General features: G+C 46.7%; 1 protein-coding gene across 2 annotated transcripts; it reads left to right on the forward strand.

Moving 5' to 3' along the window:
* The first annotated feature begins 51 nt into the window (after positions 1-51).
* Positions 52-26,169, forward strand: LOC136486956 (disease resistance protein Pik-2-like). Of its 2 annotated transcripts, XM_066484050.1 has the most exons (6): positions 52-233; positions 371-500; positions 3,645-4,721; positions 7,324-7,992; positions 23,732-25,737; positions 25,859-26,169. In XM_066484050.1, exons 3-5 carry the CDS (start codon positions 3,708-3,710, stop codon positions 25,724-25,726), a joined length of 3,678 nt encoding a protein of 1,225 aa, XP_066340147.1. In that variant the 5' UTR covers positions 52-233; positions 371-500; positions 3,645-3,707; the 3' UTR covers positions 25,727-25,737; positions 25,859-26,169. The 2 variants fall into 2 exon arrangements, with proteins under 2 accessions (XP_066340147.1, XP_066340148.1); XM_066484051.1 differs by lacking the exon at positions 371-500.
* The last annotated feature ends 1,744 nt before the right edge of the window (positions 26,170-27,913 follow it).

Below are 27,913 nucleotides of genomic sequence, written 5' to 3' on the forward strand. Positions count from 1 at the left end.
GACTCACGCCTGCACACACCTCGCATCGCATATTTATGTTTATATTTAGTGCCTCAACCTAGCCAGCAACTTGAGCCCTTCACTTCCTGAGCACTGAGCGAGCCACCGAGTGTAAGCGGCAGCAGGCGTGGCCGCGTTACTCCTCCATCGTCTAGCGGCGCCTTTGTGTCACGCTGGCTTGCGCCGTCCCCTTCCGGCGACCTGCAACAGCATCGACCTGCAGCTCTCTAACTGTAAGCGCCCTCTGATAGTATAGGCCACAGAAGATTAAAGATACAATTACTTCAAACATTTTGATCTGTATCTGTTTCTCACACACTAATTTGGGATTAGATTAAATACTAGTGAAATCTTTTCTTTTTGGGTCCAGGTGTGAACATAGAGTCAGCAAGGATACATATTTGGTGGCAGCACATCTAATCTTGTCGATTCTGTCGGTCTGATGCTAGATCTTAACCGTTCGGCGTGAGCCCCTGATCTGAGGGTGTTCACCGATTCAGGTACTCCCATATGCGAGGAACCGGAAGGTTCAGCAACACCAGTCCGTTTTCCCTATTTCGTCTTAAATTTCAGGGTAAAACACGCAGCCGGTATCTAAATTCTGAAGGCGGTGTCCTCTATGTTTCAAACTTCTCTTTGATTTCTGGGTGCCTAAACTTGCATGACACTGCCGTCTAGGTCCTAACTTCCAAAACTGTAGATCTACGTCTCCAAACATGCTAATCGGGCCACACGAGGTCAAAATTACCATCATTTGTGATAAGCAGCATGTGTGAATGACAACTATGCACCCAACATGTAAGGCACATATGTCGTCCCTCTCTCTTATCTCCTTCCCCACTCCCTCCTATGTGGGCCCATATGTTATCCATCTCTCATCTCCATCCCCTCCCTCTTGTCTCCGTTCTAAGTGGGACAACACTCTCTACCCTTGAGCCAAGGACGAGGAGCCCAGCTTGACCATGACCAGCCACACCATCAGGCCCTGGCCGTAGACAAGCTTGGCGTGACCGGCATCACCATGCAAGTTTAGCACTACTACATTAAAGAGAATCACTGCCGGTTCAAAATCTCTCATCACTATAAGATTTTGAACCGGCACAACCAAATTGGCAGTGATGAGGTTCCCAATAAACTCAAAAACATGAGGAAAAAAAGGCTGAAAATAGCCATTTTTTTTAGTAAAGTGCACCGGCGGTCCTCGAACTTGTTTGGCTATGTCATTCCGGTCCCTAAACTCACAAATTGACCAGATGTCCTCAAACTTGTTCATCTGTGTCATTCCGGTCCCTAAACTCTCAAATTGCTCGTTTAGGTCCTCAAACTTGTTCGGTTGTATCATCTAGGTCCCTAAACATGCAAATCACCCATTTAGGTCCTCAAGCTTGTTCAGTTGTATCATCCCGGTCTCTAAATAATGTAAACATGTAAATTCAATATATATTTATGGAACTAACCAAAAATTATAAATCTAATTTTTTTAAACTCCTGATAACATGTACTTTAAATTACAATAAAAGAAATCACCATGTACTTTCTATTTTTAACTCTGTAGTTAAATAACTAAATAGACACATACATTTTTAGGATTTATAAAAATATGCGTGCCTATTTAGTCATTTAACTACAGAGTTAAAAATAGGAAGCACATGATGATTTCTTTTTATTCTAATTTAAAGTGCATGTTACCAGGAGTCTAACAAAATTAGATTTATAATTTTTGGATAGTTCTATAAATATATATTGAATTTATAAGTTTATATTATTTAGGGACTGGGATAACACAACTGAACAAGTTTGAAGACCAACGGGTGATTTGCATGTTTAGGGACCTAGATGATACATCCGAGCAAGTTTAAGGACCTAAAATATTGATTTGTGAGTTTAGGGACTGGGATGACATAGATGGACAAGTTTGAGAACCTAAACGGTCAATTTACGAGTTTAGCGACCGGGATAACATAGCTGAACAAGTTTGAGGACGGCCAGTGGACTTTACTCTCTTTTTTTAATACTAGGAGGGACCCCACTGATCAGTCAAAAGTCACAAGTCATGCTTTTTTATGCGCGAAAAACGCACGCTTCATGCCCGGCAACGCTCGAACCCACGACCCCCGGCTTCACGTTTTCGTCCCCTAACCATTTCACCTGTAAGACACTTGTGTCCATTTGAGATATTCGTCCTCCCCATTTTATGTTAATTTGGTTTTGGAATGATTATTTGGAACCCTAAATGAATTCAAATAAAAATGTTGTCAACTACAAAGTTTTATAACTTTTCGAGATCTACAACTTTGGTTTTGGTCATTTCTCCATCCAATGTCGCATTAAGAATTTGAATTTCAACTATGACGAAATTTACATGTAATTTTCTTTGGATATATGATTTCAAATAAAAAAGTTGTCAACTACAAAGTTGCACAACTTTTCGAGAGGTACAACTTTTGTTTTGGCTATTTCTCCTTCCAAGGTCATTTGAAAAATTAGAATTTTGAATTAGAGAAATCAAATGTAATTTTCGTTGGATCGATGATTTCAAATGAAAATATTGTCAACTAGAAAGTTGTATAACTTTTTGAGATCTACAACTTTTGGTTTGGTTGCTTCTCCATCCGAGATCCTTAACTATCACTACACACTCACTTATGAGCATAGAGCATATGGATTCCTTTGGTATTAACTTATATGAAATCTTGTGACTTAAATATTTCGACATCAAAACAACTTTAAATAAAAAAGTTGTGAACTACAGAGTTGTATAACTTCTCGAGATGTACAACTTTTGTTTTAGTCACTTCTCCGCCAGAGATCCTTAACTGCCACTACATACTCACTTGTGACTATATACCATATGGACTCCTTCAGTATTAACTGTATAAAATATTATGATGCATATTTGTACATCCAAACGATTTTAAATCAAGAAAGTTTGAACTAGAAAGTTGCAGATCTTGTCGAGTACTACAACTTTGGTATAAAATTCATTGTCAGCAGACATCATATAAGAAAGTTATGAAGTTTTTCGTGCAACATATCACTGTCGGTTCAAGCCAAATTCCAGCCATGATAGTATCACTATCGGTTTTTAGCCTAAAATCAACAGTTATGACCAAATATCACTACCGGTTCATGGCTAAAACTGACAGTGATATGAACCAACAGTGTTATCACTATCGGGTTTAGCCACAAACCGGCAGCTAGCAAGCAATGTCACCACCGGTTTGTAAGAAACCTGCAATGATGGGCCGACAGTGAAAGTCAATTAAGCAACATAAATTTCTTCTGGAGTATTACCACGGTATACTACAACTGCAGAGTATGCGGAAGCAAAAAAAACACGTCATCTAGATTAAGCATTAAATTAAGTCTCCTACGATGATAAAGAAAAGACATCTTCTCAAACCTAACCAACAAACTGTTCCACGTCGACGTATAAAGCAGGCCGAAATCTCTGTTTGGACCAGTGCTAAAGCTGTAAAGCCCATGACAAGTTTAGGGTCCCAGGAATCAGAAAAAATGAATGTTTGAGATCTAGATGGCAGCGCGTGCCATGTTTATAGGGACTGCCGGTATATTGTACTCTAAATTTTACTCCCTGTCATAGCTGAGTTTGGACCTTATATTGCTTCTTATGAGCATTGTAGATCTGCCATCAGGCGTATGAGCATCAGCCCTGCCACAGATCCATCCAGAAATACATCAGAGCAATGGAGGCAACAGCACTGAGTGTAGGCAAATCCGTGTTGAATGGAGCGCTTGGCTACGCCAAATCAGCATTTGCTGAGGAGGTGGCCTTGCAGCTGGGTATCCAAAAAGACCAAACTTTCATCGCGGATGAGCTTGAGATGATGAGGTCTTTCATGATGGAGGCGCACGAGGAGCAAGACAACAACAAGGTGGTCAAGACGTGGGTGAAACAGGTTCGTGACACTGCCTACGATGTCGAGGACAGCCTCCAGGATTTTGCTGTTCGTCTCAAGAGGCCATCATGGTGGCGATTCCCTCACACGCTGCTCGACCGGCGCTGTGTGGCTAAGCAGATGAAGGAGCTTAGGGCCAAGGTTGAGGACGTCAGCCAGAGGAATGCACGGTACCATCTCATCAAAGGCTCAGGCTTCAAGGCTGCCACCACCGCTGCGGAGCAATCTAGCGCTATTGGTGCAGCAATCTTTGGTGTCGATGATGCAAGGTATGCCTCCAAAGAAATGGAGCAGAGAGTGGACCTCGTCCAATTGATCAGCACGGACGATGAGGAGCCTAAAGTGATCGCAGTGTGGGGAACAAGCGGTGACATCGGCATAGCTTCTACCATCATGGAAGCTTATGAGAACATAAGTGTCCAAGGCAAATTTTCAGGACGAGCATGGGTTAGAGTGATGCATCCTTTGAGTCCAAAAGGCTTTGTCCAGAGCTTGGTGACCGAATTTGAAGCTGCCAAAGGGGTTGAAGTTCTCAAGGAGATAGAGGAGGCAGAAAAAGTAGCTACGAAATTCAATGAATATGTGAGTAAGAAAAGGTGTCTCATTGTGCTTAATGACCTTTCCACCATAGAAGAGTGGAATCAGATTAAGAAATGTTTCCAAGATATTAAGAGAGGAAGCCGAATCATAGTGTCAACAATGCACGTTGAAGTTGCAAGCTTATGTGCTGGGCAAGAAAGCCAAGCGTCACAGCTAAAACGATTGTCTCATGATCAAACTCTTTATGCATTCTACAGAAAGGTAATATTTGGTTATTCCCATATTCAGAAATCATCTCATTCTTAATATTATAATACCTCTTTGTGTCCTTCTAATTCAATTATCTAGTCTAGTTAAGCGCTGATGATATGGTTTTTCATTTTTGCTCTTGGAAATGCATCGTAAGTTTTTCAGCATTTCAAAACATTAGCCACAAATATACATATAAGATATAACCAAAAAAAAAATTATACAGATTAATCCATCACCATGCTCCCTGCACGTGCTAATAATAATAAAAAAGATATTTCTGTTAGGAATTCATTTATTAATTGGGACCCACAACTAAGCAAAATTGATTATCTTCACCCTCTCACTTATTCATGCTCTAACATTATAGATGCTTTATTACCTCTATCCAGTTTTGAAAGATTCTTGTTATTGCCAATTAATATACATTTCCTCCCTCATCCATAACTTTTTCCTTTTGAAAAGTTTCCTTTTATACTTTCTTAAAGAGATTGATTTTTGTCCTAGACTCCACTCTTAGTCACTAGAATAGTATAAACATCCGTTTCATTCTACACCATGGCACTCATGAAGTTGAATTTTCTCTACCAAATTCATATGTGTAGTATTGTTTTATATAAAAGGTGTGCTTATAATTAAACTACCATTATTCATATATCACGGTCTCTTAATATTGTTTGAAATGAATCGTCTGTGTTTTTTGATATGTGCTTCGTTAGGGTAATCTTTTTCATGATTAATATAACTTAAAGTGAATTTTCAATGCCATTGATATGTTGTTTACGAAGGGTATATTTTTCCATGCTTGATAAATTATTATAACAAATATTTATCCTAATGTGTGCATTTTTACTTAGTGTACATGGTGACACACAAAACGATGCTTACTTTTAATTTAACAGTGGTATAAGCGTGTAATTTAGAAATACATACAACGTAATTTATGTGTATTGAATTATTTTCCATAATGTGTTATATTAGTTTTTATATGCACATTTTAGAATGTATAATTGGTGTTACTTTATATTCTATTTAATTCTAACATATTTGGATAATTTAGATGTGAATTTAGGAATTACTTTGCATTATCTACTCACAATGATATATAATATAAAATGGGTAATTTATATATTTTATATATAAATTTAGATGGTCATTTTAAATTATTTTTTATAATAGCAGATGTGGATATATAATTTAGATACATATTTAAGGGTTATTTTAATTATCTTTCACACATTTGGCACGGGTGAGTACTTTAGATGCAAATTTAGATGTTACTTTTAGTGGTGGAGGTGGTATTTTTTTAATAAAATCTTATAAATGCAATGACTACTGGAGTCCTAAATTGAAGGCTACACGTTTCTGATTATTATGAGAATTGTAGGCCATATCTCTTTTCCTAGTGCGTCTCACACGGATTAAGGTGGAGGTTCCTTACGAGCCTCTAATTCATTTGTAAAGATGGGTAATATATATTCAAATGTATGTTGTTATTCAAAAATATTTATCTATCACAATACCAAATGTGGGTAATTTAAATATAAATTTAGGTACTATTTTAAATTAAGTTTCATAATGACAATGGTGAGTAATTTAGATACAAACTTAGAGATTGTTTCATATACGTACTCATGCTCAACATACCGTTAAATCTTAGAATAAATCCAAAAAAATACGATCACCCACGTCGTGTCCAAACTTGAATCCAGGTGGTCAGATTCCACAAGGAACTCAATCAGCTAAGATACGCTTAGCTTGCACTGACTAAAATCATTACTTGTGAGCTTTAAACGTTAGGAACTCTTAGTGAACACACGCTAATGGTCCTTTAAGATTTCTATAAGAATTTATTTATATGAGTTTAAGTCCGTATAACGTCAAATAACACATGAATTTATTTTTGTATTTCTGTCGCTTGTTTGATTGAAAAACTGCTTAGAAAGCATTCACATTTCTAGTCCAGATTCCTAAGTTAAAATGGGATGTTCTTTTCCAGAATATATACTGAGATCTATTGTAAAGCCCGTAATCCTTGCTTTTTAACTGTTGCAATTACCATTTATGTAGTTATGTTAGAAAATCTTGCAAACTTTTCTGCCACAATCATCCCAGATTCCTATTATTTATATGCCTTTCTACCTAGTTACTTCTTCTGTCCTGAAATACCAGGTATTCTATAGGAATTTTAGGATAGATAGATTAAAAGCGGTAAAGCAAATGACACTTGTAATCCTTCATTAACCGTAGAAACATCTTGTGTTTGTCATAGTTTAAATCTGTTAGTAGACAATAATGACCGATATATATGTATGTGATTAGTGCTTTGGAGAACTAATTCATCTAGATTATTTTATAATTTAGGATATATTTTGAATGCTTCGGTACCTTATATTTTAGGACGTAGGGAGTACGGGGTCTGAATCTTAATAATCGACTTACAATCATTAGTCATTAAATGCAAATTGTACAGTAGATACGCTTAATATAACACCGAGGAAATGAAAATTATGAACAACATTTACAAGAGCGGTCAGGAAAGGTAGCCACTCTCCAGTAAAATTGGAGGCGGCTAAAGGATCATCTTGATTAATCATTGCTTTCTTTTATTTAGGGTTCTCAAGAAGGAAACGATTCATTGAACACAGTGTCTAGCCGGGAAGCAGCCACTGTCCGTACAGAAGAAGACCCTACACAAGATGCTTTGGAGGAATCTCAACTCATTGGGCGGAAGAAAGAGATAGATTACGTTGTCAATTTATTAATTCCAAGAGATAGCCAACAAGTTGAGGTGATTTCTGTGTGTGGAATGGGCGGACTTGGAAAAACTGCTCTAGTTAGCAGTGTTTATCAAAGCCCAAAGCTTAGTGACAGGTTTGAGAAGTTTGTTTTTGTCACAATCATGCGTCCATTTGAGCTTGCGGAGTTCCTTAAAAGCTTGACTATTCGATTAGATCAAGGATCATCTACAAAAAAGAAACTGTTGGATAATAGAGGTGGCACCAAAAAATCATTAGCAACAATGAGTGTTCAAGGGTTGATGGAAGAGTTGAAAAGCCTTATAAATATGAAGAAGTGCTTGATTGTTCTCGATGACGTGTCATCTACTTCGGAATGGGAACTGATAAGTCCATGTTTGGTCCCTCATTTGGAGCAGACAAGCCGAATCATTGTGACTACAAGGGAAAATGATATTGCAAAGCATTGCTCAGGAAAACAAGACAATGTCTACAACTTAGAAGTCCTAGATCCGGAAGGCGCACTGTGCCTTTTCCGCAAAAAGGTAATATAAATGTGCTTTCTCCATTTTGCTTCATTTAGTTTGAAAAACATATACACACACATAAAAAAATATTTTGTTTAGAAACATGAAAATCGTAAATATCTCTTCATAATCTCATAATCTGTGGTATTTTATAGGTATATTCGAATAGAAATAGCACTAAAAAAATTGTTCTCGAGACTCATGGCAAACCACAATTTTGTATTAGTGGAGAGTACAAATAAAATATTGTGTGCATATTAATGTTGTTTTTTAACCTCTTTTATCCTTATTTATTTAGTTCCACTTAGCTTCCCACACATTTATGCTTGAGTGACCCCATAATCTATTCTATCACTTCCAGGAGAAAATTGCTTCAATACTTTTCAAACTTATACCATTCCTTATATGCCACTGAAAAATACGCGTTTCATTCAATGCCATCAATTTAGATATTTGGATCGCTTATATACCATTGCTATGATTTTTACATAGAACTTGAGAGTCAAGCAAGTTTTATTCCCTTATACCCTTCAGGAGTCCAAAGAGGAGTTATTCCTCACCAACTCCATATCTCGCTTCCCAAACCATAACTATAGTTGATTGGGCCACTGACCGGCATGCGCATGCAGCTGGCGGCAAGGTCAAAGCATGGCCGACTTAGAGCACAGGCAGATGTTTAGGCAAGAAGCTATGTGGGGCCAGCAGAGAAGGCAAGTCATGGGCAGCGCCACATGACGGCGGCGTGCAGGTTGGGTGTGGCCGAGGCGGAGCCAGGATTTAAGCATAGGAGGAGCCATTTTGACAATACCGATGAAATACTGACTTGGTTAAAGTACAGATAATAATCAAATCAACATTTACTTTGAGGTACAAGAGAAAGCGAAAAATCTAAAATGGTACTAAAAATTACAAAGAAAGGGGGAAAATAATTAGCACCAAGGCTCTAACCTCAATCCAATGAATCTAATTCGTAGGAAAAAATCTATTGTAATAAAAGAATAAAGGAGAGGAGGAAGGTAAGAGAAACACAACAAGAGAGACAATCATAAACCATGCAGACACCATTAGAGATCAAATAGGGAGGTATTAGAAATTTGTAGGTAGGTGCTGGGCTCCAAGCCATAGTTTGAATAAGTTCCAAGGGCCCCAAAACACTCATAAAACAAGCCCAAAATCAAGCCAAAATAGCATAACAAAATTCACAAAAGGATAAAATCCACTAGAAAAAGGGAAATTTCAGATTTAGGGGACGAAGACAAGTGAAGAACGAAATTGTTCTTTGGATTACTTCACCATGTGGGATTACAAGCCACTTCTAGTACATCTCATTACTTGGATGGCAAAAGGTTCAGATCAGCAAAAACTCTCCACCTAACAAAAGCCAGCCTAACCCTTCTAATAATCTCCCCATGTTGCGTTCGCACAACCAGCCATCTCCCATATATATAGGCACTTGGCTATTTCTCGAGATGCAATTACTAATTCTAAATACCCTGAGGGATAAAACCCTCCAAATATTACATCATTGATCTAGTGGACCTAGTGCCTTTTTTACTCCACTTTGCCTCGATACAAACTTAGAGATTCCAACACATGGTCCGCTGACCCACCACTCCCCGATTTTGAGGCCCAAACCTGTAAAACCTGGCATCGATGGTTTTGAGGCCTAAACCATCAAACGTCCACGGTCTATTTTGAGGATCAAATGGCAAGTCCTCATGCACACCTTGTTAGCGCGTGACTGGCTGATGACAATGCCCGTCTAACCTCCGCCAAGGTTAACGCCTTTGCCTTCCTTCTTGACTTGACCGATGCCACCTTCACCATCCATGTAGATGCGTGTTTGGCCTCTACCAGGTGCTAATCGTCGTCCTCCATGACTTGGTCGACGTCATCTTCATCACCCATGTACTCTTGCTCTTCATGTACCCAATGGAAGCCACACACGCTTTGCTCTCTAACCTTTGGTTCCTTGATGTCTTGGTCCAAGACTTCTAGTCTGCCCTTCACTGCTCATGACCCATCATGCACGGACTCCACACTTGACATAATACCCAGTTTTAAGGACAAAACCAGATAAATAACATATGTTTGCCTACGAAGTCAAATCACATATATAGCTACAAATAAGGGGTAATATAAAAAACAATGCTTTGTTACATAATGCTTAATTGCTCATTACAAAAGGATATAACCTTGGACATCAAACAACGTAAAGCAACTCTGTTCTTCTTGTGAAGACTAACTGTCCAACACTACAGGGATGTTAACTGGTTGACTACAAGCCTAAACTCATCCAAATACTGATAAATCTAGTACCCATCTAGGATTTTGCCAAAGTATTGAAAAAACAAGCGTAAGTAGAAAAGTACTTAACAAAAGTACCATAAGGTTTATGAAGGCTCAATGGTCAGACATGGTTAAACATCGGTCAACATTTCAGTTATTCACCTTTTTGCATTAAGCTTAGGTTGTTGTGTCGTGTATAAACCCACTTCAACCACATGATTAATGTAATGGCAATAACAAACATAAATAACTTTTCATAAACAAACAACTATTCCATAAGAGATTGAGGCGGTTCACGACCGAGAGCACGACCAATGTATCTATTTTTAGACACTGTGCATAGGTTGTACAACTTTACTCATGAGTCATGATTCCCATATGCCTAGAGGTATCTAGCCTCTTTACCCACTTCCAAGGTGGGTATGCGAGGTTGCACTACAAGCTTTTCCAAACTCCCCTCTAACAAGTTAGTAGCCACTATAGGTTTCAATGGCGTGCAAATATAGGAACCCCCTATTACTATGGCATGCTTAATCCATAAGTACACATAATAATAGAGGTCATCCTATACTCATCATCAGCGCAAGCCCCTTTTGTGCAACCACTAACAAGCTAGAGAAATTCGAAGTACCAAAATAAGACCAGAGCCATATAGTCCTCATGGTTGCACTATAAGTCCTGGGTTGTTGCTAATAGATGAGTCCTTATGGAGAGAAACTAGAGCAAAATAGCACAATACTCTAGCCCCCTAATTCCATATTGCTAAAAAGCAAGTTTTAAACATTTATTGCATATGCCATTGACCAGTGTTAAAGAGGTTTATTAGGTAGAGAAACTAGCAAGAACTACCCATATGCATAACCCATAGCATGTCAAGTAATAGGATAACAATATCTAGAATGGGTCCTTAGTGATAAAGCAAATTAGAGTCATGCACAAATGAGCACAATTGGATTAAGGTGAGTAGGTATCAAGGAATAGCCTCATATTATACTTGCCTTCTTTGTAGATCTGCTGCTGGTCCTAGCCTTCAGAGACTGAGCTTGATCACCAAAGTAAAGCTCACCGACTAGACATGATCATAAAGCGCTATACAAGCATCCAAGCATAAACATGTATAATATACAAATATAAATAAATAGAACAATACACCAATCACTGAATATAGTAGTTGAAAAGGTTTTAAAACTAATCTACGCATTGCTATAAACACAGACGTGAAAATGACTCAAATTGGAGTTAAAACGGAGATTCTACACTAAAAAGATTCAGTGGTAGTTTTGTAATTTTGAGAAAGAATGTATACGTAATTTTGATTGAAAACATGTGGTCAAACTTATAAATTACTCTGCTGGACGATGGTCCTATTTTAAAAAAGGCAAGGAAATTTTTTGAGAAGAAAAAGGACTAGAAAAATAATCTCTTTTGGACTAAGTTGGACAATGAGTTGATTTTGAAGAAACAGAGGGGCTCTTTAGCAAAACAGTTAGGTTGACTGGGTCTTCACTGATGTGGAGCCATGTGGTGGCTTTTGGTTGGCAAGTCTACAGTGGACCAGCTTTGAACTGTGCTGGTGCTTCTGGTCTATGGAACAGTATGGACTGAAGGGGTACGGGGAAGGCCGATCTAATCCTAGTCGTTGCTTCATGGATGGATGACTAGGAACAAAGGGAGGGGGTTAGGTCATCGATGTGGTGCTCCAGATGCATCATGTCCAGGAGGCTCGGTCCTTGCCGAGATTTCACCAAAATGGTGTTATCGGTCGTTGTCACGGGGTAGAATCCACGACAAGCATGTTGTTCGAGTTGGTGTCAGAGTACGGGTCTTCGGTGGCTTAGGTAGACTCAAGAACACAAGAATCATAGAGAGGATGCAACGGTTTATCCTAGTTCAGGCCAATCGGTGCTCTACATCCAACAGCTGATGATGCTTATACTGAAAAGCACCCAAAATCGAGGGGTTACAATAGGGTTGTATAGAGATTTGGTAGGAGGTTAGCTCGGTGCTAATCCTAAGGTTGCCTCACCATCGGTGGAGCCTTTCCCTCATCGGAGAGGAGGAAGGCGATGGGATGTGGTGGAGGAGCTCTCGGTGCCCCTCTATGGGTTGCCTTGCTCCCTGTGCTGAGCAGAGGCCAAGGAATGGAATGGAATGATCTGAGTTTTAGTGATTGTCCCCCCTCCTAGGTCTGACCTTATCCCTTATATAATGAGATAGGTCGGGTACATGGTGGTTTGGGGGAACTAGTGTATGGAATACATGCGCCAGAGTCTAGGAAAGCCTTGTTGTGACGCGTTGTGGACTGTGGCGGTGTCGTGGAGCCAAAGAAGCCTTGGGCATCACCCGGGTCCTCTATTTTGACACTCTGCGTGTCAGGCTGTGTCGGCTTGGACTGGCCTCCCCTAGTGGACCTTCTAGAGTCTTCATGGCGGTGAAGGAGGTAGGTTCCAGGGGTTTACATGCGGGCCTAGGAGCCCGCGAGCCTCTAGAGGTGCTAGGAAGCTTTGCCTTCTTGTGTCACGGCCCCTACATGACCTTGTCAGGAAAGTGGCCGGCAATGCCATGCGCAAGGGGTAGCGCCGGGCAGCCCCCGAGCCTTGGTAGCTAGGGGCTTGTCTTCTTGTGCTCGGGCCTTGGCTTGCATCGTTTGTCAGGTAGGAGCCAAGGGCCGAACTATAGTGTCGGCATAGATTGGGAGTCTGGGGGCTCGGGCAAGCCCTCGAGCCCCAGGCGGAGGTCGCGGTGGAGTCAGGCTCGGCCAAGTTTCTTCTCAGAGGGTGCGTGCGAGCGTACCCGATGGGTATAGCCCCCGAGCCCCCGAGCGATCCTGGAGGGGTCGGTCCAGGAGTCTTCTTCGTTCGGGAACCATTGGACCCCAGTCTTAACATACCCATATGTTAGGATCTCATTAGGAACCCCCTAGCCCTTCATGGCCTCACTTGGCATGATGGCGACGAAGGGTTGAATTCGATCTTCTGGTGACCAAACCCTCCTTGGCGGGGATGGCTTCTGCTAACAAGGGTGCTATGCCCTGCTTGGAGTCTTCTTCTCCCATGTGATGGGTGTTGCTCGGCTATCAAGGCCGGGCGATGATGGTGCTAACCCCTTTGTGAGTCTATCTCGCATAGGTCTTCGACTCGAGCGAGGGCTTGGTGAACTCGTCTGGGAGTTACCATCCTTAGGCCTAGGGGCGCCCTCCTTTTTGACCAGGGCCTACCATTGGTCAGGTGATCAAGAGCGTCTGGGCTCTGGCTCGAGGCCAACTGATCATCCGGAGCACCACACCCTTCTGAATGCTACGGTAGCAGGCCCTGATCCTCTCAAGCCGACCTTCTAGGGCTGACCTTCTATGGCCATAGATTGGGGTGAGGGGAGTAGGCTAAGCCCTGGACAAAGGCCCTTGTTGGGCCTACTGCTTAGCAGCTCCTGACCCAACTCCTGGGAGTTGGATGGTTTTTGGGGGATGCTCCACCCGAGCACACGTCGTTTGGGGGGTCAGGTTGCTCCATCTGGGGAGCTAGCGTAGCCCCTGAGGCCATTGAGTGGTCTCCCTGCTAGCGGGAGTGGCGGCTTCTAGGCACGTCCCTTCCGCTAACGTCTTACGTAGGCGATTGATGGCGTCTGGGTCGTCATGCCTAGTGGAGGAGTTAAGGCATGCATCCCCGTGCCGTCCCACTTCGTCTGAGAGATGGGACATCGGGGCCACGTGGAGTAGATCTGGCAGAGGTGGTGCCATGACACTTGGTGCGCATGGATCTAGACCGTTGATGGTAGCCGATGGGCCCGAGGGGAGTCAGATCCCCTCAAGTCCTGCGAGGAGGCATGCGCGGAGTGGGCGGCGCTCGTGGTGGAAAGTGGAGCGGGGACATGACTCATTGTCAGTTGTTCCCTAAATCCACCTTTACTACGCAACCGTCATCACGCAACCACCCAGGGGTGTGCTGTGGGTATTGAGGAGACGGCCGGCCAGTTCCCTAGGGCCCCTTTAGGCCGTTGATGGCTAATCAGAGGGCTCGGAGCAGCTCACAGCGCATCGACTGGGCTATAAAGGGGAGCCTAGGGGGACGTGGCATCTTCAATCCCTTCCTCCGACCCCTTCTCTTCTTCTTAGATCCATCTTGTTCGATGGCGATGGTGATGATGAAGTGCGATGCTTCCCTCCAGGTGAGCCTGTTTTGGTCTGCTGGGAGATTTCTTCTTTGAGGGTGGAAGGACTCCAACGAAGGGAAGGCCATAGCATTGCGCTGAGGGGGGTGAGGGTCGACGCTAAGGGACACTACCCTTTCCACATGCACTGCCACCCTCGGCACCTCCCCGACTGAGCGCGTCACCGCGCTTCTTCCCCACCGTCTTCCTCTAGAGGGTTGAAGAACCCCAATGATGTGGATGGCTGGGGCTTCCCTCTTTTATCAGTGGAAGAGCACCTTGTCCGCCATGGGGGTCACCGACCGATGCAGAGCTAGAGCCCTAGTGGGAGAGAGGACGCGGCCAGGGCCCAGCTCTCCCCCTTTGCTCCACCTCTCGTTATCACTACTGCTGCAGATGCGCTCCCACCCCTTAGGTCGGGGGGTGGCATCGTCTAGGCCTCCCCATGCTTGTCGGCGAACTACATGCCCCTGACCGTGGATCGGTTGGGGTTGGGCAGCTTGGCGTGGCTGCTGCTGCTGCATGGGTGGCTCTTGTAGTTGCGGTTTTTGCCGCCGTATATTGTAATTGGGTCGTTCCCAATAAAATGAAATGAAATTACTTTCATTTGTAATCCCATTTGCTCTTGAGTCATGCTCAGAGGCTTGGTCCCTCATTGGGATGGGCTGTTACAATGATGGCCTCTGTGGCCAAGATCGCCACACCCTGTGCTGCTAGCGGGTATTTCCATGAGAACCCTAGGTTTAGGGTCGTTCCATGCCCCTGTCATGTCCCTCAGAGGGGAGATCCTCCTCTTCTTAACCAAGCCACTCATAGTTCCCGAGCCGTCTGTCGGTGCTCAGGGGCTCACTGCCTCCCTCGTTGGGTCACCACGAGCAACTCTGAGTCATTACTCAGACATCGTTTGTCCAGATGGTCGAGACGCTTCTGGGCGCCCCGGCTATAGTTGTGTGGGCTCATCTCCCAACATCCCTCGCACTTTAGGTGCTTCGGGTGGCCATAAAGCACGATGGGCCAGCCTTAGAACCCTCGGCGATGCCCCTTTTGGGGGTCCCCAAGACCATCATGCGGTGGGGTGCCTCGATCCAATGAACAATTAGGAGACAGGCAGGTACCTGCAAACAAAATGAAATAGACACAAGAGAAGGGGAAGATGACATAGCTGGTAATGCGGTGGTCGAGGCCGTTCCATTAGCGCCTTGTCGATCCCTCACCCGGTCCTCTCGCTCCATCCATCATGTTCCCACCTCACTCGAGGGCCTTCTGCAGTAGTTCTCCTTTAGAAAGGTCAGCAGATGGTTAGCTCAGTCGATCCTCTGGTGTAGCCGAGCTATCGCTAGGGCTGCTTAGGATAAAGGAAACAATTATATAGACAAGCAAAGCAAGAGGGTGGGGAGGACAAGACTTATCTTGGTTTTGTTGTTGGAGAGGTAGGCTGGCGAAGGAGGTCGGTAGGCACGCCATGGCTCGGGAGACGGCGCTTCTGGGTGGATGGCTTGGCGTTGGCCTTCCCTCATGGAGAAAAGTCAGAACTCACCTCGATCGGGTCAACCCCTTCTACGGGGCCGAGCACCTGGTTGGAGGGGCCAGCTGGGCCACCACTACTGCTAGTAACCTTGTCTACCTCGCCGATGCTCAGTCGATCGAGCGCCACGGCTGCCTTGGCTACTTCCTCCGCTGGTGCCCTTCCTGCGTCATGGCCAGAGCCATCAAGATCATAGGGGGCGGCGAGTGCGGCAGCTTGGGCGACGCAGTCTTGCTTGCAGTAGTAGGATTGCTCGAAGCTGCCCTCGACAGTGATGACCCCCTTCGATCTAGGCATCTTGAGCTTTAGGTAGATGTAGTTGGGGACAGCCATGAACTTGGCGAAGCATGGTCGACCAAGGAGGGTGCGGTAAACGCTGGGGAAGTCAACCACCTCGAAGGTGATGTTGAGCCAGATGCATCCAAGGGATACGACTTCCTTCCCCGGCACGATCCCATAGAATGATGCCCCGTTGGGGTGTAGGTTGCTGTGGGAGATGCCCATCTTCTCGAGGGTGCCGACATAGAGCATGTTGAGGTCGCTGCCCCCATCCATCAGCACCTTGGTGATGCACGTGGTGCCCATGATTGGGTTGACCACGAGCGGGTAGCGCCCTAGATGAGGGACGTTGTTGACGTGGTCTTCCTAGTTGAAGGTGATGGCCATATAGGACCATCGGAGCCGCATCGGAGTGGCAAGGGTGTGGACGGCGTTCACCTCCTGCTCGGTGATGCGGCGCTGCAGGCGGGATTCTTAGGCCTGGGAGCCCCTGAAGATCTTGAGGCAGCGCTCAGCCTCTGAGAACTCATCGTCTTCCTCTTAGGCGCCTCCCGCTGGTTCGTCGGACTTTAGGGTAGTCTTTTGGGCCTTTCCCTATTGGCCGAGGGTGCCACAGATGTAGCCCTTCTTGGTGGCGCAGTCTTTGTGGAGGTGCTTTGCTTGCCCCCTATGGAACAAGCAGGGGGCCTCGTGCACCTTCTCGAAGTGTTTTGGGCATGTGCCTCGCTCATGGGGCTGAGGTCTGGTGGTGTGGTCGGCTGCAGCCACCATCTCCTCCCCGCGGTGCTTCTAGTCATTGTTCCTCCTATCGCAGCGTCGCTGGGGCGGGGTCATTGCCACCGTCGCCTTCGCTGAGGTGACCAATGGCCTTGATTTTGCCGCTAAAGTTGGCCTGGACCACCTCCTCGCCGGTGGTGTACTGGGTGGGGATGTCCAGGAGCGCCCGCGTCATGCGCGGGGTCTCACGGTCGAGCGCGTGGACGAGCGCCTCACAGGTCATGCCGCAGATGAAGGTGTTGATGACGTCGGCGGCGATGATGTTGGGGAGCTCATTGCGCTTCTTGGAGAAATGCTAGATGTACTCCTAGAGGGTCTCGTTGGACCTCTGCCTGCAATTGCGAAGATCCCATGAGTTCCTGGGCCGAGTGTACGTACCATGGAAGTGGTCGATGAAGACCGAATGGAGACCGCCCCAGTAGCAAATGCTGCTAGGATCGAGCTGCTAGAGCCAAGCTCTGGTCGAACCTGACAGAAGTAGAGGAAGGTGCTGAATGGCGAAGTCATCATCTGACCCCCCCCTGGCCTTCATGGCAAGGCAGTAGTCCTCTAGCCAGTGATCTAGGTTGGTCTCGCCGTCGTACTTGGAGATGTGCATCGGTGGCCGGAAACGCCTGGGGTAGGGAGCCGCCTAGATCGCTGCACCGAATGTGGGGGGCCAAAGTGGTCCGGGGCGGCGCCCTCAACCCGCCGCTTAGGGGTATGGGACTGCGCCGGAGCGTGGCACCTGGCATCGATGGTGTCGCGGATGTCGCTGTCATCGCTGATCCGATGGCACGCGGGGGAGACATCGAGGAGAAAGGTCGTGCCTTCGCACCTACCAGGGCTTGGTGCCCTGAGTCCGTGGCCGGTCGGAGCTGTTGCTGGAGGTGTCATCGCTGCTTCCCTTTACCTATGGGGTGTGAGCATTGGAGCGGTCTTCGTTGGGAGTTGCCATCATCTTAGACGGTCGGAAGAGCACGGCACGGTGCTGGGATGCCGAGCTATTGGCCTGCTGCTTGAGGGTGACACGGAGGAGCCACTTTTCCTCGTTTAGTAGCTCATTGGTCTTCGGGTTCGGCATGTTAGAGATGTCTTCCAGGAGGCAGACGGCGGCTGTCATGTTGTACACAACGCATGGGAAGCAAAGGCCTCTGGGAGCCCCTATGCGAGGATCATCGTCGTCGTTGAGAGGGTGCGTGGCTTGCTATTGCGCAAAGTCATGCCTTCGGCGCTCGAGCTCTGCCTCGGCGGCCTCCAAGTCCACCTACTGAGCTCGCAAGTGGTCCGCCTTCTCCTGAAGGTAGGCCATGTGGCTACAGGAACTCTGGTCCGGCGGCGTGAGCCCGAGCGCCTCCTCAGGCAAAACCTCGACATTGATGTGGTAGCACATGCGTGGAGGGGCTTGGTAGTCGATGTCGTTGGAGTCATACTCCGAGTCATTCCCCGAAAGGATCTCGAGGAAGGAACACAGCAACGGGACGTCTGTCCCCGCCAAGCCAGAGAGGATGGTGCTTTGCGGCGCCTCGCAACTGATGAGGTGCTCCAGCTCCATCAGGAAGGATGTTGCCGTGTTCTTGATCCCAAAAGGCAGGTCTAGGAGGTAGTTCCAGAAGTGGTCAGGCGGTGGGAGCTCCTCATCGGTGGTGATCTGGTGGTGGACGTTGCCTAGCATGTAGAACATTTGGTGGTGGTCCGGTAGGGTGGGGTTTGGGCCCAAACCATGCCGGATTTGTTGGGCTAGGACCTCGAGATCTGCTCCTAGAAGTCCTGGTAGAGTGGGCGATGCCGGGGGCTCGGTGCCAGCCCGTACAGCCCCATGGAGTGGACGAAGCTCGCTGTAGCAGTCGGCGACGTAGGACATGTAGGAAGACGACGTGATGTGGTGGAGGAGCTCTCGGTGCCCCTCTACGGGTTACCCTACTCTTGGTGATGAGCAGAGGCCAAGTAATGGAATGGAATGATATGAGTTCTGGTGATTGTCCCCCCTCCTAGGTCCGACCTTATCCCTTATATAACGAGATAGGTTGGGTACATGGCGGTTTTGGGGAACTAGTCTACGGTCTAAAGCGCCAGAGTCCTAGAAGACCTTGCAACGATGCGTTGTGGACCGAGGTGGTGTCGTGGAGCCAAAAAACCCTTGGGCATTGTCCGACTGCTCTGTTCTGGCACTTTGCGTGTCACGCTGTGTCGGCTTGGACCAGCCTCCCCTGGGTGGACCTTCTAGAGTCTTCTTTGCGGTGAATGAGGTCGGCTCCAGGGGCTAACGCGCGGGCACAGGACCCCCGAGCCTCTGGAGGCCGCTAGGAAGCTTTGTGTTCTTATGTCATGCCCCGTGCATGACCTTGTCGGGAAAGTGGCCGGCAATGCCGTGCGCAAGGGGCAGCGCCGGGGAACCCCCGAGCCTCGGTTGCTCGGGGCTTGTCTTTTTATGCCCGGGCCTTGGCTGGCATCGTTTGCCGGGTAGGAGCCAAGGGCTGGACCGGAGTGTCGGCATAGATCGGGAGTCTAGGGGCTCGGGCAAGCCCCCGAGCGTCAGGAGGAGGTCGCGCTAGAGTCAGGCTCGGCCGGGTTTCTTCTCAGTGGGTGCGCACGAGCGTACCCGATAGGTATAGCCCCCTATCCCCTAGGCGATCCTAGAGAGGTTGGTCAGGGGGTCTTCTTTGTTCAGGAAGGATTGGGCCCGAGGCTTAACATACCCATATGTTAGGATCTCATCAGCCATCATTGGCCATAGGAAAGCACAGATAGAGAGAGGGAGGAATGACAAAGTCAACCAGTGGGTTGGGGACGATGACAAGTGAGCGGACACGGCAAAGCGCTTGGTTAGGCGGCCTTAGTGCGAGGTCGCGCGGCCAAAACATATCAAGAGGGAAGGGAGACATGATGCCATGGCTTTCTTAACTCCATCCGAAGCGCGTAGTGCCACTCTCAGCGATGGTGATTGCGTGGTGGCGGTGGTGGCTATGGTTTTGGGAGGCGGCGCTAGGACTTTGGGGCATTGCTGTTGTGGCTAGAGGCTTGATGGAACGTAGATCAGCGGGGGTGGTCTCTATACACCTACAGGCCAGCAAAACATGGAAGGCGGAGATCGAATTCAGATCATGTTCCTTCCAAAAAGAAAGGTAAAGCCTAGCCCAAAAAGGAAGGTGAGGTGAGGAAGAAGAAAGGCATGAAAGGTGGGTCCCACTAGCCAGCAGGAGAAAAGCTAGGGCCATGGTGTCAGAGACACAAAGGGAGAAGAGGTGCGCTCCACGCAGTTTCGCCTATGGGCTGGCCTGGCGGGATGGGCCGCACGAGATGGGGGTTAGAGAGTGGGACGAGGAGGCACTAGTACAAAAAACTCCATAGGGGCGGTTAAATTGGGTTTTCAGGGGCGGTTTGCCCAACCGCCACAATGCCACCAATTGTAAAAATGGATCTTCAGAGGCGGTCATCGAGCTACAGTGCTCTCCGGCACGGTTAGAGGCGGCGTGCTAGTTGAACCGCCTCTAATAGGAAAGGGTGGGGTCGCTAAAAATCATTTCTGTACTAATGAGGGTGGCTGTCTGGACCTCACTCATGGAGGAGGAAGGCTGAGAGTGTGCACTAGTAGAGAAACTGGCTCTAGTCCTAGTTTCCAAGCCCCCTTTAATCCTGGTTTTGGAACCGGGACTATGAAATCGGGACTAAAGGTCTTGATTTTTAGTCCTGGTTCCTCCAACCGGGAGTAGAGGTGTTTATTGGGTGAAAAAAAATTTACAGCTGTGGAGATTCGAACCTACGACCTCCCACTTCAGCTCTTGCACGCGTTACCATCTCACCTACCACCACACATCTTACTTAGATAAGATACGCTTTCCTTTTAAATTCAGTTTGGAGACACCTTTAGTCCGGGTTTGAGACATAAACCTAGACTAAAGGTACCTTTAGTCTAGAGGTACCTTTAGTCCAGGTTTGTGTCTCAAACCGGGATTAAAAGTCACATTTTTAGTCCGGGTTTATGTCTCAAACCGGGACTAAAGATTCTCGCACTGACGTGCCTCTGACACACCTCGGTAGCCGTTGGGCAGGGACCTTTAGTCCCGGTTGGAGCTACCAACCAGGACTAAAGGTTTCTCTAGTCCCGGACGCGAAAAATACTGGGACTAAAACCAAATTTTAAAGTGGATCAAAAGTCGTTTCTCTACTAGTGGTGCAGGGCTCAGGTCTGAGTAAGCAAGAGGTGATGGGCTGCTAGGCTGCTAGGTTGAGGTAGCGCGAGAGGGTTTGGGCCTTTTGGGCAAAAATTGGAGAGGGAGAGTTTTCTCATTTCCTTTTCTTTTTCTTTTGTTTCAAATCTTCTTCAAAACTTTTTCAAAAACAGTGCAAAGCACTTTGAGTTTTGGTCAAGACCACTCATCACAATAAATCCAATGTAGTGGCATGCATTCACCAACAATGTTGATGGCCTTATGATGAACTTTAATTTAATAAAAAAATATTATTTCTCCTATCTTCTGATGAGCACATAAATGCTAAAATTAAATCATTTTAGTTCTATTTCAAAAGATGCAAAATTTAGGGTGTTATACTTGACCTTCTCCATCGTTTGTCGACCGTCTTGGTGGCCGACCGGCTTGGTTAGCCATTTGCACAACACCTCTGGTTAGCCTAGAGACATGTTGCATAACACACCACAATCAACACAACATGACACCTCTGGTTAGCCATTAGCATAATCAAGCACAAATGAATATGAACTCGACCAGGAAAGCCTTAAACCTAGCAACTTTTGTGTCAATCATTCATCACACTTTGATAAGACCAAGCACCACTATAGAATAAACAACACCGCTGTTTCCAAACATCTTATCATGCCGTTTTGGGCCTCGGTAGTGAAAGTAGCTAGTGATGTTAATCTGCATCACCGCCAGTTTCAAACAGGTTGTGACAATAAAATACACCACCTGCTGATGCAATGAACCGACAGCGATAACAAAAGAAATAGCCGTGGGCATGTTCAGCCCGCCATTGAAGTAGCACCAGCCGATGTCTTGTGTTGTCGCTGTACTACACACACCGCCATCTCAGAACAAAAGAAGAAGGGACTCTACACTTGCAGCAGTAGGTCATGTGCTTATTGCAGAGGTTGAAAGTGGATTCACAACTTTTGTATAAACTCGATGTAAGGATTGTGAATTAAGAAAATCCTTTGTTTGTCAAAAAATAAACATGGAGCATTAGGATGAAGAGGGCTTGCCACTGGATGGCAGCACCTTGGCCCGCATGCCCCACTGGAGTTTGGGCTGCGCAGGGGAACAAACATCAAGCTGGGGTTGCGGTCACCATAGGATAGGAGGGCCGCTGCTGCCTAGCCAGTGCCACACCCCATGCCCGAGCCGGGGGGCAACTGTTGGGTGGCCGTCACCGAGGGCCGCACCAGGGGGACTGCTGCCTTTCGGCCACACCATGGAGTTGAACCACCGCCAGAGGCTGTGACATGGAGTCGGAGGCTGTGACATGGAGTCTGAGGGAGCAAGTAGAGACGGAGAGAGAGAGAGAGAGAGAGAGAGAGAGAGAGAGAGAGAGAGAGAGAGAGAGAGAGAGAGAGAGGAACAAAGAATAGAAACACAATCATGATAGACCGATAGATATGGGCCGATGGGGAAGGATTCGTGTGCTTTGTTGGCACCCATTCATGGGGCAACACATGGATGCATTGGCCCGCCTGTCAGCCCCATCCTGAGAAAGCACATCCTTACATGGTGGGAGGTAAAGCAACCACACAAGGATGGTTTTCACCGCAAGTTCTTGTCCCAAACTAGCCAGGAAAATGATTTTTTACTGTTGATTTTACCTTGAACTGGCAGTGATATATTATCACTAACATTTTTAATAAAATTGGAGGTGAAAATGATGTTGAAACAAATAATTTCTGAAGTACTGGAGGCACTTCTCAATTTGTTCTCAACTATTATCTAGATCAATGATAGGAAAATTTTTGTTGTTGGTTAAACTAAACCAAACAAAAACATCATTTTGGTCAATTCTACAAACTCTTAATTAGATGGGAACAAAATCAGCGTTTTTAGGAACATATCAATGAGACCTAAATATTTTGTTATATTGTTGAGATTTTTTAACCAAATAATTATAGAAATTCATTGAATAAATCAGCATATTTATCGTGAAATCAAAATTGATCTACCAATGATTAAATGGGCTCCGATATGAAATGTAGTGACTAATTTCAGCTTAAATCTAAGAACTTGTTTGGTAACACGTACTCCAAATCAAGGAGTTGGCGGCATGAGAGATTCAATGCAAGGATAGCGAAACCTTCATAAATATAGCTGCGGTGGTCAAAATTGTTCCATGAGTTAAGCACCATATAACCCAGTTCTCATGTTAGCACAAGCGAGTTTGACTAGGCATGTACTTGCACGAGTCGCCAAAAAAAAGGTGTACTTGCACGGGGTTTCATTTCAATAAAGCCAGCGCACACATACGCTGGGTAGAGGTGTGTAGACTAGGGCATACAAGCAGACTTAAGCGTGACCGAGGGGCTAGAAAAATGATCAAGAAATAGGCTGCGTTAATTCATATAACATTTGCAATTTAAATAGTACAGTACACCACGTCTAGCAATATGTAAATTGACCGTGCTGGCAATGGGCCTGCTAGTTCTAGTAGTAAGTGAGGAGGGAGAGACCTAGTAACTACTAAGTAGTTTTTACTTTGGACTACTGAAATATGTAAATTGTTTCATTTGAAAAAATACTTAAATTGTACCAATATCAGGTATTTGCGGTGACTAAATATTCGTTTGAGAAGTACCATGACTTGGTCGAAGAAGAAGAAAAAATCCTAAAGAAGTGTGGTGGACTTCCCCTTGCAATAGCTGCCATAGGTGGTTTCTTGGCAAGCCGACCAATCACTCTAGAAGAGTGGAGAAAGTTGAATGAGAATATCAGAGCTGAGTTGGAGATGAATCCAGAGCTTGAGAAAATAAGAGGTGTACTTGAGAAAAGCTATGATGGTTTACCCTACCACCTTAAGTCTTGTTTCTTATATCTGTCCATATTTCCTGAAGACCAGACCATTAGTCGAAGGCGTTTGGTTGGTCGGTGGACAGCGGAAGGGTACTCATCTGAGACACGTGGGAAGTCTGCCATTGAAATGGCTGATGGCTACTTCACGGATCTCAAGAACCGAAGCATGATTTTACCATGTCAGCAATCAGTTCACAGCAGGAAATCAATTGACTCTTGCAAAGTCCATGATCTTATCCGTGACATCGCCATCTCAAAGTCAATGGAGGAAAACCTTGTCTTCATACTGGAGGAAGGCTGCAACATGAATGTCCATGGCCCAATACGTCATCTTGCTATAAGTAGCAACTGGAAGGGAGACAAGAGTGAATTCGAGGGCATAGTGGACATGTCCCGAATACGATCGCTATCTCTGTTTGGTGAGTGGAAGCCATTTTTCATTTCGGACAAGATGAGGTTTCTACGAGTACTCGACTTGGAAGGGACTGATCATAGTCTAAAATATCATCATCTTGATAAGATTTGGAAGCTTATTCACCTAAAATACCTTTCTCTACGTGGATGCATTGGTGTTGATCTACTGCCGGTTTCATTGGGCAACCTGAAGGAACTCCAAACGCTTGACGTCAGAGAGACATTTGTAAAGGCTCTGCCAAAAACCATCATCAAACTTCGGAAGCTACAGTACATCCATGCTGGAAGTAAATCAGATTACGTAAGTGAGGAAAATGATAGTTTAATGCGGAGGTGTCTTCGGGGGGCGCGTCTCTGTGCGAGATGTTGCTTACCTATTCTTTTGAACATTGATGGCCCCAGCTGTAAGGCCCTTACCAGACGTGATGCATGCACTTTTGCTTGCTGCGTGGCATTCCCTGCAGCCGTGACGGGAGCAGATGAAGAAAGAGGTGCTATGCTGCCAAGGGGGATCGGAAAACTTAAAGACCTGCACACACTAAGAGAAGTGAATGTCGGAAGGGGAAATAACGTTCTACGGGACATTGGAATGCTCACAGGATTGCGCAAGTTAGGAGTGAGCGGCATCAACAAGAATCACCGTGCGTTTTACTCGGCCATTTCCAAACTCAGCAGACTAGAGTCGCTGTCGGTGTGTTCGGCTGGAAAGCCAGGTTTGCAGGGTTGCTTGGATGAGATCTCCGCAGCTCTGGAAAACTTGCAGAGCCTCAAGGTGTATGGAAATCTGGAAAAGTTGCCTCAATGGATCAACGAGCTCCAGCATCTGGTGAAGTTGAAACTAGCAGGCACTAGGCTATTGGAGCACGATGCTGCTATGGAATTCCTTGGGAATGTAATGAAGTTGGAAATTCTAGGTCTCTTTGGCGAATCGTTTCTGGGTGAAGAATTAGATTTCAGATCTCCACAGGCTGGAATAGCATTCGGAAGCCTCAGGGTGCTTACCCTTTCACTGTCAGAGAACATCAAATCGGTCAAATTTGACGAAAGAGCACTGCCCAAACTTGAACGGCTACAGATCACAGGGATTCTAAATAATGAAATTGATTTTTCTGGGCTAGGATGTCTCCGAAGCATCAACGAGGTCCAGTTCAGTGCTCACTTTCCTATGGATTGGAAAAGGATTCAGGCCGCTCGTCATGACGGTGAGCCTTTGGACAAGATATATGAGGACGAAAGACAGGAACAAACGCGCAAGGAAGGTGAGCTCAAGATGAAAATCCAGGAACAGCTAGCTCAAAATACAAAAGGACCCATCATCCTGACGGACTGACTCTAGGACAGGTATGCACGACTCTGATATACAGATCGCCAACAAGTCATCAAAGTTCTTTACGTCGCGCAATTAAGAAACGCTTTATATATGATGACAGCGTATATATATCTGTGTCTGTCGGCGTTGCAGCCACAGGTTCGATGGTCCGGACGAGGCTGAGCTAAAGATCAATCAGCGGTCTGGCAACTGTCAGGTGGGTCCAAGTCCAGTATGGTACGTACTACTACGTGGCTGCGTACCAGTGCCCGGGCCGCCATTCTCTGCTGTTCGCATGTTGTTCAATTCTGTGTTTCAATTGTTTGGCGGTGTACATGTCTCTCTGCCTTCGGGTGGTTATGAATTATTACGCCTTTCTACCTGTTCTTCTTGGTTTCCGCTGTATTTGGAATTGAAGATGCTTTTACGTGACAAGAATCCAATGTCATTATTTATATGGCCCATTCAAATACTTGTTTACAGGTGGCCAAAGTTTATTTTCTTTTGCTAACATACACATGCACATTATATATCATGATTGCATTTTCTGTTTGGTAAAACTATGCTGCCAGATTTTGGCTGGAAAGTGCCATCAGAGCGAGGGTGAGCTGAGCTGAGCTCCAGCTAAGCCTCCTCCCTCCCACCGCCGGACGCCGGTGGCCACCCCGGCCCCGGCGTCCACCAAAGCCATCGCCGTAGGCCATGCCGCCCAGTGACCACCGCCGTCCGAGCTCCTGAGGACGCCGGCCACAAAAACCATGGAGCGTGGTTCCTGCTCCCGTCGTTCTTGGGCGCATGAGGTCGAGGAGGAGGAGGCGTTGCGCAGCACTGGGAGATCTGCTTTCCAGCAGCTGCCGCCGTTGGCTGCGACTGCGCCCATGCCACCATTGTCCTCCGCGCGAGCTCTCTGGATCCAGATGTGGAGCCATTTGTCGCCGCCTCACCGGGGGAATCCGGAGGGAGACTCCACTTCACCGACTCTGAGGGGTCGCTGTGCGACTCGGATGCGCCTCTTTCTTCGGGCCGTGGCAAGGCCGTTTGGTGGCCGAGGCGTCACCACCGTCGTCGTCGGCGCCAGCCACGCGCAGGGGGCTTCATGGCTGATGCTCGTCGTTCAGGTGCGCCTGCCGACCGTGGTTTTCATTTTCGGAAATTAAAATTTATCGAGGGTCACGTATAAAGAGGATAAACATGATATATCGGACCAAATTCAAATATAATATAATTTGAATTTAAGTAAATTTAAATGAATTTAAACAAAATTTGTACGAAAAAGATAGATATTTCCTTATCGGCACCTATGGATAAAAAGGATATATCGGAAATATTAGAAGATTTCGGCCGATATTGTAAACCATGCCGCTGACTCCATCATCGTCCACCCGGCACGCATCTCGGTGCAGCCGGACGACGAGGGTTTCCGGCAGGTGGATAGCAGAAGACGCTGGCGCCGTGTTGCTACCCCTCGCCACCCAGTGCCTTCCCACCTGGTGGGCAAATGTTTCCACAGCTTGGCTGGCGAATATGTCCGCGCGAACTGGACCTTCCCCGCCAAGTGCTTCAACTGCAAAGACATTGGGCACCAGGCGCGGGACGTACTGTCCTCTGCCGGTCATCGGCCGTTGGGAGGGCAAGCGTCGTCGCTGACCCACCCGTGATGCACGTCGTCGTCGCTCATCGCCTTCGCCTGGGGACACGGCCTCCGCGCGTTCTGCCTCAATTGGGAGATCGCCCTCCGTCCTGCAGGGTTGCCAGCTGCCGACCCCGGAGCCGCAGCCGGTCGAGCAGGTCGAGCCGGAGCCGGAGCAGGTCGTGCAGGTCCAGCAGGATGTGCCGGCGGGAGGTTCGTCGCCCCCTCCCCGACTTGGAGGTGCGGCTACTGACGCCTTCAATGACAATGCGGCCGGCGTCACCAACAACGACGGTCGGGGCTCCCCGCAGCCGCCCCCACGCGGCCAACGCGGCGTTCCACACTCCCTGCTTCGACGGGTTCAGGCGCCGCCGGCATCGCCGAGAACGCGTGCAAGGACGCCCCTCCTTGAGCTCATGGCCGTTCCCCGTACCCCGGCCCTGCAGACGGCCGAGGATGCCCTGTCGCTGGCGCTCCTCGACATGGTGGTCCGCACGCGGCCGCTGGTTACCACGGGGATGGTTCTGGCCCACTTGACTCAGCACTTCGGCATCTCGGTGGATCGTGTTACCGTTCGG

This window comes from Miscanthus floridulus, chromosome 10, assembly GCF_019320115.1.
Source record: "Miscanthus floridulus cultivar M001 chromosome 10, ASM1932011v1, whole genome shotgun sequence".
Classification (NCBI taxonomy): domain Eukaryota; kingdom Viridiplantae; phylum Streptophyta; class Magnoliopsida; order Poales; family Poaceae; genus Miscanthus; species Miscanthus floridulus.